The sequence below is a fragment of the Dioscorea cayenensis genome, chromosome 6 (genome assembly GCF_009730915.1).
Source record: "Dioscorea cayenensis subsp. rotundata cultivar TDr96_F1 chromosome 6, TDr96_F1_v2_PseudoChromosome.rev07_lg8_w22 25.fasta, whole genome shotgun sequence".
Lineage (NCBI taxonomy): Eukaryota > Viridiplantae > Streptophyta > Magnoliopsida > Dioscoreales > Dioscoreaceae > Dioscorea > Dioscorea cayenensis.
In genome coordinates this window covers 14,738,368-14,750,159 of record NC_052476.1, presented here as the reverse complement: position 1 = coordinate 14,750,159, position 11,792 = coordinate 14,738,368, and the positions used below count along the sequence as shown (strand labels likewise).

Genomic DNA, 11,792 nt, shown 5'->3' with positions numbered 1-11,792 from the left:
AATATAGATAATGCCATGAATTTAAACAACCTACATCTGATATGGGTGGCGATGGCAAGTGAAAACAATCCACTGATTTCTTTTATAATCTTTATAAATGAATAACACCAACTCAAATTTATTAAAGAAGATATATTGAAAAGAAATCCACATACAAACCCTTCTCTCTCCTCACAAAACAATGCATCTACTACATGCTGACACCACGTGCAAGCTCAAGTTCAGGCTGAAAATCATGTTCTTCTTTCATTATTACAAAACTGGCATTCAGTTTCTACTATTCGACCCCTTCTCTCTTCTCTCTTTCTCTCAGCAGAACAGGCAACCCATCTTTCATCCTAATAGTAAGCCAACGAACCATCTCCGGATGCTTGTCCTTAGCCACCAAAGCCTCAATCCTAAACCTTTCGATCAAACACGCAACAGCGGACTTCATCTGTATATAAGCCATCTCCTTTCCCAAACACATTCTTGGCCCTGCATGAAACACCGGAAACTTAAACGGATTCTCCGGCTTAAAAACTCCATCCTCCAACCACCTCTCTGGCCGATACTCCATGCAATCCTCCCCCCAAACATCCCTCAATCTGCCCACACTATATGCACAATAAGTCACAAACCAACCTTTTCTGATTAACGTTCCATCAGGCATTATATCGTCTTCTAAACATGACTGTGAGTCAAATGGCACCGGAGGATACAACCTCAAAGACTCTGATATAGCTGCATGGAGATAGTGCATTTCACGTAGCTCATCAAAGTTGAAGGTATCGTAATTATCACCGCATGAATTTCTTTGAGATCTTATCTTACTTAGCTCTTTCAGTATCTTTTCTTCTACATCTGGCCTGGTTGACAATATCCAGAAGAACCATGTCAACGCTGACGATGTCGTCTCTAGCCCTGCGACGATGAAGCTTATCACTATGTCTCTCAAGTGCTGGTCGCTGTTATCTTTGTTTGAAGCGAAGCGAGACAAAAGATCATCATCTTCTTGTTCACTTTCTCTTCGAGACCTTATTATGTTCATGGCGTAGTTGTTGATGATCTTGATACACTCTTTGAGCCTTTTCTCAGAGCCAAGATTCAGCAACTTCTTGATTCGCCAAGTAAATGGGATCAAAGTGCTATTGAACCTTGCCACTGCAATGTGAGAAGCATCACCAAAGGCGCGAACTAGTTGTGACCTTGAAGTGTCATCAGTTAGACAACAAGGGTCTTCGCCGAAGGCCACTTTGCAGATGTTGTCGAAGGATAAGCGTTCAAACACTTCTTGCAGATCAAAGACTTCACCGGAGTTGCATTTCTTGGTAGCCAAGGGAAGTAATCGATGAACAATTTCTTGTTTGACTGTGTTGATGATGAAGTTACGGAGAGACTTCTTGTTAAACTCATAGCTGGCAGCCTTGCGTTGCCAGTTCCAGTGATCTCCGTCGCTGTTGAAGATGCCGTGGCCGAGGAAGTCCTCAAGAAGGGTGATGTGCTGGTGGCCTTTAGGGTAGTTGGAGAAGTTGGACTTGATCATGTGTTCAATGTTTGCAGGGTTGGAGGTAACGAAGGTATCAGATTCGAAGGGGACCTTGAAGACCAAAGAGTGGGTGGGGGATTCGGAGAGGAGGGTGGAGATCCATTCAAGGGATTCATGGCGATGTTTAACGAGATGAGGGATATGGCCTAGGAAAGGGTATGGTTTGAAGTTAGTGTTAGGGTTTGATGAGGGTTTCTTGGAGGTTGTTTGGGAGTAGAGGATAAGGAGAAGGAGGAGGAGGAGGAGGAGTGGGAGAGAGATGATGAAGAGTTCCATGGCTTGCTCTTCTCTTTCTCTTGTTTGGTTTGAGTGGAGATGAGGTTTGGTTATATGTTACACAAATACTTGCGCGTGGTCCAAGTAGAATAAACAAATTTTTAGAAATTTATTTAAGTTGAGCTTATGTTGACCAGTGAACATTCAAAAGTAGAATTCAAGAGCTTCCGTTTTTTATATATCTAGAGATAGGAAATCCACGAGGCAGTTTCTGTAATATACCATCAATTATCTAAAATTCCAAGCATTTGTTCAAGTGCACAAAATTTAATTTACTATAATAAAGTTTTGATTTGCATAAATACTTTTACCTATTAAAAATTAGAATTAAAGGCCCAAAAATACGACCAGGATGGGACGGACAAGAAGAGCCTAAAAAAATCAAGTGATTTTTTTTTATTTTGATGAAAACTTTAGTCAAGAAACAAGCAGGTATCAACGTGCATTAGGATGCACCATAAATAATTTAAAAATTTTTCCTGTCATACAACTCTAGAGGGGAGAGAAAATATTCTTTACATAAATGTCGCACAGAGAACCTTGTGTTTTGCTGTTTGAATGACTTGAACTCGAAATCTCTCAAACACAAGACGTAGTGGTTACCATTGGACTATAGCTCGGTTCCCAAAATTCATTTGATACTTAAAAAAAATAATACAAACATAAAATCCATATGAATAAAAAACAATTAAGACTAATAAGCAATTTACCAATTACAAGATTATTCTACAAAATATATAATAATAATAATAATATACAAGATGCTAAAAAGAAGTTGACGATTAGAATCGTGGATCTGCCAACAAAAATTTGAGGGTTAGAATTGTGGATCTGCCAACACTAGTATAGCCTAATGGAAAGGCGCATTTTTTCCTATGTGGAGGACTTGAATCCATGGTGAATAGATCCTCTAGACAGATAGGTCCCTGTGTATATGTGAGTGTGCATGGTGCATTTAACCAGAGGCCGAGTTAGGGAGGGTGAAAGGCGGCGATGGCCCCCATCCCCCGCAGACAAGTTTACAAATTGTTTTTATATAATACAAAAATTATATAAAATTTTTATAAATTAGAAAAAAACTTATGTTATCTCTAATAAAATTTTTAAAAATAAGGAAAATAATAAAAAAAATAAGGTCTTAAAAAACTTATTTTATTTAGATTCTTATTATTCTTAATAAGAATCTAAATAAAATAATAAAATAATTTAAAATAAAACATGTATTGATTATCCAGATGTCATTTGCATGGTTAATTTTTGCTATAAAATTTACCTAAAAACTAATGGCCACTGAATCATTCGGGCATCCTAAACCTTTTGTTTGCGGATAATTTTTTTTTTATTTGTTCAAATACAAGAAATTATTTTATCATGTAAATTTTTTATTCTTTAATTTGTATTGGTAATTGAAAGCCTGTGATTTTTTTATTTGCATTATTATTTTTTATTTTTTATTCAATTGGTCTAAGAGATCGACCATTGATGCATATTTCACAAAAAACCTATTGAAAGCCAATCATCATTCATCCCTAAAGTTGAAACTCCTTTCTCTAATCTTGAAACCTCGTCATTTATTCAAAACTTTAAAACTCCAAGTTCGGAAGTTCATCCTAGAAAGATTTAAAAAATTAACTCTAGAGTAATTGATAATACTTTGCTAGAAAGAGATCCAAGATTGCGTCCTCCTATTTGGGAATATTATCCCGTTAATCAACAAGATGAGATTCGTCCCTCTTATCTTAACCTTGGAGATTTTCAATATTCCCTTGAAAATTACCGACTCTCTGGTTCGGAGAACATGCTTGCCGTTTTTGTTCTTCTTGGCTTGATAAGTTTGGACCATGGTTAGAATATTCTCCAACCAAAGATGCTGCTTTTTGCTTGTATTGTTATCTTTTTAGCAAAAAAGGTGATCATTCGAACAAGTTTGTTGTGGAAAGTTTTCGAAATTGAAAAAAAGGTTAATTGTGGAGAGAATTGTGCTTTCTTGCATCATATGGGGAAAGATCCTAATTCATCACATAAAGTTGCAGTTCAATCGTGTGATGACTTGATGAATTAATTTCATCATATTGAAAAGCTTATTGAAAAACATATTGTTGGACAGATTATAGCTAATTGGTTGAGATTAAAAGCCTCAATTGATGTTATCCGATGGCTTATATTTCAAGGATGTGCTTTTAGAGGTCATGATGAAAGTGTGGATTCAATAAACGGTGGTAATTTTATTGAGATGATAAAATTTTTAGCACATTATAATCAAGAAATTACAGTAGTTGTATTAGAAAAAGCTCCTCAAAATGCCTCATATACCTCACCATAAATTCATAAAGAAATTCTTCATGTTTTTCTCTAGAAGTAAAACGTGCAATACGTGAAGAAATTGGGGATGCAAATTTTGGCTCATTATAGATGAAGCATGTCATGAATCAAGAAAGGAACAAATGGCTATTGTTTTTAGATTTATGGATAAAAATGGTTTCATACGTGAACGGTTTTTTGGTGTTTTTCTCATCATGACTTAAATATTCAAAATATTCGAGGACAACAATATGATGGTGCTAGTAACATGAAGGGTGAATGGAACAGTTTGCAAGCTTTGATTTGTAATGAATGCCCATATGCTTATAATGTCCACCGCTTTGCACATCGTCGCCAACTTGCTCTTGTTGCATCATCTCGTGAAGTAAAGCTTGTTCATCAATTTTTGAGAAGTTGGGGTTCATTATTAATATTGTCACTTCTTTTAGTAAGCGTAATGATGAACTAAGGGATGCTCAAGCTGCTGAAATTGTAAAAGTGCTTGCTATGAATAAGTTAGAGTCGCCTTAACCAAACTTGCATATTGCAGCGAGCTGGAGATACTCGTTGGAGTTCACACTTTAAATCCATCTCTAATTTTATTAAAATAGTTAATGCAACTTTCCAGTACTTGATAATATTTCTACTGAAGGCAGAACTTCTTCTGAACGTGGTCATGCCGATTATGCATATACATCATTGAAGTCTTTTGATTTTGTTTTTGTGTTTCATCTTATGAAGAAACTAATGGGGACCACTTAAATTCTCTGTCAGGCTTTACAGCGTGAATCTCAAGATATCTTGAACGCCTTACATAGTGTCTCAACTACAAAAGAGCTAATTCAAACCCTAAGAGAAACTGGATGGGAATTTTTCTAATATATGTAAAATCTTTTTGTGTTGAGCATGATATTGACATTCCTGATATGGATGCTACTTTTGTTGCACGAAAAGGTTGAGCACCAAATCAACCATGTGATTTTTCAATAGGACAGTATTACTGAGTTGAGTTGTTTTATGCTATAATTGATCATCAATTACAAGAGGTGAATAGTAGGTTTAATGAACATACTCTAGAGTTTAATTCTTTTAGTTCAGCTCTTGACCCTAAGAGATGGCTATAAGTCATTTAATATTGGCAATATTTGTAAGCTTGTAAAGAAGTTCTATCCTCAAGATTTTAGTGAGCAAGAGATGATTCTATTAAATCTTGAGTTGCAACATTTTGAAGTTGATGTTTTAAAAAATGTAGAATTAAAAGATTTATCTACTATTTCTGAAGCATGTCAAGGGGTTAACAAGAACCATAAAACCAAGCATTTATCCTCTCACTGGTGGATTAATTAGACTTGTTCTTACCTTGCTTGATTCTACAACAACTACAAAGAGAGCATTCTCATCCATGAAGATTATCAAGACTTGACTTCGGAACCAAATGGAAGACCAATTTTTAAATGATTTCTTGATTTTTTACATTGAAAATGAAATTGCTACTAAATTTAGTTCTGATTCAATTTTATATGATTTCAATAGTTTGAAAGAGAGTAGAGATTAACTTCAATAAATTAAATTATTTTGTATGAAAATTGAATACTATTTTTTTTTATTTGGCACCGCTTAAAAAAAATTTCTGGCTCTGCCCCTGTATTTAACACTCACCCATGCACACCTCTAGTTCGCACTAGCTTGTCCACTTTGATAAAAAAAAGTGAATCTCTTGACAGAGAATAAAGACTAGTGAAAGGGTTTGCAGTCTTTTTCTTTTTTTTTAAAGGAGGGATTGGATGAAATGATGAGGCCATATAGACCTTCATGAGCTTCAATCACATATTGCCACATTAGATTTTTTTTTAACACCTTCCTCACTCCATCTCATGATTGCTATACTCTTTTGGGAGTTTTATTTTATTTTTATTTTTAAACATATCTTAATCTTAATCTTATCGCTTGCTTCCCATTCCTTCTCTTAGTTCATGTTTTCCCTTAATCATCTCAATATCTCTGCCATCATCGACCTAATCTGGAAGTAGTGTTGGTGTCATCTCTAAGCCTTGATTCTGACCTCTATCTCCACCGCCTCCTCCAATCTCCTCCACCACTTTCTCCTCAAGTCCTTCTCTGGTTGTCCTCTCCACTTTTCCTCCTTCATTGTTGCCTTTACTGCCATTCCTCCCTTTCGCACTCCTCTTCCTCTTTCACTCCCTCCTTTTCAAGCTCTAGTCCCATGCTAGCTTCCTCTTTCACTCCCTCCTTTCTCTTCCCTTCTCCCTTTCTTCTCTCCTCCACTTCCTCTCTATGTCCCTCTCTATAGCCCTTTTTGCAACTCCATCCTCACCAATGTGCTTCTTCTTGAGCTTTCCAAGATGCCCTACACTAATTGCACCCTACAATCCTTCCACAACTCATGTAACTAAGGACTTAAACTCTACTCCCTTTCTTTCATACAACCCTTCTCAATTTGCTAATTATAGATGACAACATTAAGAATGTAGAAAGTTTTCAAGGTTATGAATCACAAGAAGTTCACTCCCAATTTGAACATACACTTTGATCAAGGGGGTATACAAGGTTGGGAAACTAATAAAAGCTATATATGGATCTTGTTAAAGATATAAAGTCTTGGAGTTGCTCTCCGTCTGAAGTCACTTATGATACTTTTATTGATGGATATTGCAAGATGTGGGGTTGCGAGGATGTATAAGGGTGACATGGTGTTTAAGGAGAATCCGACGATTTAGCGTGGCACATGAGAAGTAGGCGGCACACAAATATGGATTTCCAATTTAACCTGGAGGATAGAAGAAATTAAGATATATTTAAGGAAAATTAAAATAAAACTCTCAAAAGGTAAAGTAGTGATGACATGGAGTGAGTGAGGTGTCAAAGAAAAGAAAAATATGGTGTGGCAATCTATGATTAGAGGGGAGGTTAAAGTGGTTTGTTCACCATTTCATCAAATCTCTCCTTTTTTTTTAAGCTACCATAATTTTATTAATAATTAAATTCCACCATTTTTTCAAAATATATTTATCAAATTATTATTTTATTTAAAAATATTTTTTAATCCTTTTTACTGAACTCACTTTTCAATGACGGTGTAATACAACTGATGGAGACTACTTAATGTCACCTACAACACAAGTGCACGTGCCAATCAAGTGTAAAAGTGTGCTTGAATAAGGGTATCGATCCACGTGGAATTTAAAACTTCTAGTACTAATTCTAATCTTACTATTCAACCTAACTAAGATTCAATATGTCAAATTAAGACTAAAATAGGAAACTATGACTTAAGTACAACGGAATTAAACTAATGACCAATTAAGCATGAAGGAGAGGTGCTCAGGCATAGGCTTTCCCTAAAGTTTAATTAAGCCCTTGACAACGTTGCACTGATAATTGCACTTCAATTAAAGCGAGAGAGTTATTAAAACATATTACCCTTTCCTCTTAAGGCGAGCAATAATTAGTCCCATGACGCTAATATAGACCAACCTATGACCGCAATACACTTAAAGAACTCTTTCTGGAAAAAAAAAAGAGGTTCAAGGGAATAAGCAATTCTTCTCTCAAGGCAATTGCCCTTAATCCCATATAGAGTCAAAATCAAAATCTCCTTTTCTTGAAGCTTATTTCCTACTATTGTATTATGCATGAAACCCTAATGTTAACTCACTCGGAAGAAACACGGGGAGAGAAATCTTAATTCCAAAGTGCCTTATTTCTAGTAGACTTGTGTTCTTCTTCAATCGCGGTATGTAGACTTGATAATAAAATAAATGCGCAACACGATCATCACTCACATACATCATTCATAAAACTCACTGTTTACACTACAATAGAGTATAACACAAAATAAACACACAATTGAATTCAAAAGCATGATATTGCAATATAAAAGTTGATACAAGATTCAAGGTCTACAACCAATGTCATCAAAGAATGAACCCTAGATTCTACCTTTGCCCAAGCATCACAAAATTTGTTCGCCATTAATGGAGAACAATCATACAATCCAAATGAGATAATAAAAGTAAGGAAAAGCATTAAGACTCCCTCAAGGGTCTTCATCGCGGATTGATGATGAACCAGCACTTATCTTCCATGAATACCATAAAGAACACTCCTCAATGGCTTCCTTGATTTCCTGGATGATGGATGAAGCTCCAAAGGTACTTGGATTGAAGGAGAAGAGCCTAGAAATGCTTCTCCACTCTTCCCTAAGCTTGGCCCCCAAAAGATCATACAAAACCTAGTGAATCCTTTTTTACCCAACCCTTAAGAGTCACTTACGGGTGTAAGAACAAGGTGATAAGAACCTGGTCGCTTGCCTTATGGGCATCTTAAGACTGAAAGCTCTAATTATAAGGTCTTATATCTAGGTGTTACAATCCAACTTATGCCATAAGCGCTTGATAGTAAGCTTCTCTGTCTAGTGCTTGCGACCTCCCTTACCGGTATATGTCATGCCGATAAGCTCCTCTGCCGGACTCTCATACCCAAGCTTACGGGTGCAAGCCCTACTTGTAAGCCCTACATGTAAGCCCTTATGCTTGGCTATTATGCTCCTGCTTTTGGGCATAATAAAACATTGAAGCAAGGTCTTATGTCTGAGGTTACGACCGTAAGTTCTAGCTGTAAGTGGGCCTTAAGGTGTCCTAGCTAGCATGTCCTTCTATTCTTGTTGCTGAGAGAGCTCTTTCTTCCTTATTTTTCTCTGAAATTGCTTATTTTGACTAGTTCATGCTTATTATGCTCTGTCCGTGACCTAGAATCAATTTCACAATATGTTAAGTACCATTTTCCCAGTAAATGATAAAATTCATGCAAATTTAATGTAGAAAATAATATGAGAATATGTTTAATTACACACTTATCAACCACAATATTGTTAGGTAAGGTCACTTACATGTTAATTCATATGAAATGCTAGAACAAAAATAGTTGAGGGCAAAACCACGGGCCAATCACATGATAGAGAATAAAGGTAATCAAGCATAAAGTCTCGAAGATCTCTCTCTCTCTCTCTCTCTCTCTCTCTCTCTCTCTCTCTCTCTCTCTCTCTCTCCGAGTTGGTGGCCATCAAAGTATAACTAGAAGGCCTATAACTAGGATTTAATTAGTTTTATTTTGTGTCACTTACAATTTTTATGTAACTTTCTTATTTATACAAACTCTGATGTGCGGCATGTATAATAACTACTTAAGCGCAAGTGCTTGAGTTTCTATCAAATAGTTGAGTGTGCTATAAAAACAGAGTTGTCAATCCCACAAGTATTAGAAGTATTAGTACTACTACTCTTCTATTACCAAGCCTATTGAATGATGATTAATTCTACTATAAAGACAAATTAAACATGAACTAAGTCAAAGAATATTAGGAAAACAATGAGTAATTTGGGGAGAAGTCAATTATAGGTAAGGGTATCTGACCAACAAGGAATTCTATATGAAACTAGGTTAAAATCTCTTCCTAACCTAGGTTCACTACAATTGCATTAACATTGTGCAAACCTCAAAAAGACGATTAAACATGGGCTTCCTAATTTATGCCAATCTTGTTTTCAAGGCAACTAGAAACTAATCCCATATGAAGCTAAATTGATATCTCTCTCCAATCTACATACTCCCAACAATTGCTTAAATACTCATTAAAATCCAAAAGTAATGTTAACCTTAATTGGAAGAATTGTAGTAATTAATTTCTTACCTATAGTTTATTCACAACTTTCTTCAATTACATTAGATCTATGCATAAAGATTTCTCAAACTCTCACACATGAATCAAATATGAAATCAAAGCTTTCACTGTAATAGAAATCATGGCATTCAAAAACACATAATTGAATCTCAATTAAAAGAAACTCAATAACAAACCAATATCCTAAGTCGATATACAAAACATATCCTAGGGTTCATCAGTGCCTAAATACCAAAAATATTAAGTTCATCATAATAGAGGAATGAAAAATAATGCAAAACAAAGGATGAATCAAATAAATAATAGAGTTGCCTTTATCTCCACTATTTTTTATTTGATGGAGTTGCCCTTTAATCATGCTCGAGTGGTACGGATGATGCCACCTCGAATCTTTGAGGGTAACTCTCTTTAGCTCAAATCTCTACTCTCCTGAATTGGCACTGATAAATTAGTTTTCTCCCTTAAGATCTTGCCAAAAATCCCCTCCAAGAGCTCTCTACCAACTCTAAAAAAAAAAGCTCTCCAAAACCTAGGTTTACTTCCTTTTTATTACTGAAAACTTGGGTTAGGAATTTAGAATATTTAGGGTTTCACATAATCTTGTGCTTGAGGGAGTGTGGGCTTACATGAGCTAGCATACAAATGGGCACATGAGGATGTGTTGACTCATACGTCTCTATGTTTCCTCGAAACTCTTATGTTCTTCAAAATAACACATGCCCTTAAGTCTAAACGTATGTCCAGCTATGTGTCCTTCTAGCAACTGTAGAATTTGCATCAAAATGCTCTAAATTATCTTGAATTCCTCCCCTAACTTTCATATGCCCTCGTAATAGCCTAAATGCAAAATAATACCAAATTAAGTATCAACTAGGATAAAATTTATCGAATATACGTGCAAAGTGCATCAAATAATGATATTAAATTGTACATATAAGCACTTATCACACACAGACATGTATTTTCTGCTCCCATGATTTTATTAATAATCTAACAAAACTTTTTTAAAAAATATTAATATACTCATTAGCTTTTTGTGTAATAATAATAATAATAATAATAATAATAATAATAATAATATTATTAATAATATTAATAATATTATTATTATTATTATTATTATTATTATTTATTTTTAGTTGTAGTAAACTCATTTTCGGTAATAAATGTAGCATCACACATGGTTGAGCAAGCTCACACATATCTTGACGTGGTCATGACATAGTCAATAAACTTGCCCTAATCCAACTAGTGATCTCACCTTGTTAAGAACAAACTTGTTAGCACAAAGAGTGGAGAATTAGATTGATAAAATAAAAGTATTTAGTTTTTAAAATATTGATTAAATTTATAAATTATAAATTAAAAAGGAATTTTAAAATACAGAGATTAGGATACCGAACAAGTAAAAAAGTTTTTGTTTTGGAGCATATTGAAAGTTTGAAGAGATAGTCCTTTTTTTTAAAATAAAATTAAATTAACACTGACAAAATCATTACCGATATGACTTTGATTTAGAGATGGCAATGTGTACCCTACCTGACGGGTATACCCATACTTATACCCGGTCAAAGAGGGTATTACCCTTTTTGACCGGGTACGGGTATGGGTAAGGGCATTACCAGTTATTTTTTTAGCAGGTACAAGTCTAGTAAGGGTATGCCCCTACCTTACCCGTACCCTTACTCATACCCTTATATATATATATATATATAAATTTTTTATTAAGCTAAACATTTACTTACAATTTACCCAAGATTAATTTTCACAGTGATTAATTTGAAAATAATACTTTAAATTTTCTCATAATATATTATTTTGGATTTTATTTAATTTTTATATTTATATTTGATAGAGTGTAATATTATCAAAACTGAATTTTGGATTTATATTAAGAATTATAATTAAGTTAAAAAAATTAAACATTAGCCCGAGTCAAGTAGGCTTTCCTTTCTTACATAAGATTATCTCATGAAATTTCCATTC

At 34.7% G+C, this 11,792-nt stretch overlaps 1 protein-coding gene across 1 annotated transcript; it reads right to left on the bottom strand.

Annotated features, from left to right (window-relative positions):
• Positions 1-259: 259 nt before the first annotated feature.
• On the bottom strand, positions 260-2,043 carry LOC120263992 (cytochrome P450 94A1-like). Its single transcript, XM_039271978.1, has one exon. It carries the CDS (start codon positions 1,802-1,804, stop codon positions 278-280), a length of 1,527 nt encoding a protein of 508 aa, XP_039127912.1. The 5' UTR covers positions 1,805-2,043; the 3' UTR covers positions 260-277.
• Between the last annotated feature and the right edge of the window lie 9,749 nt (positions 2,044-11,792).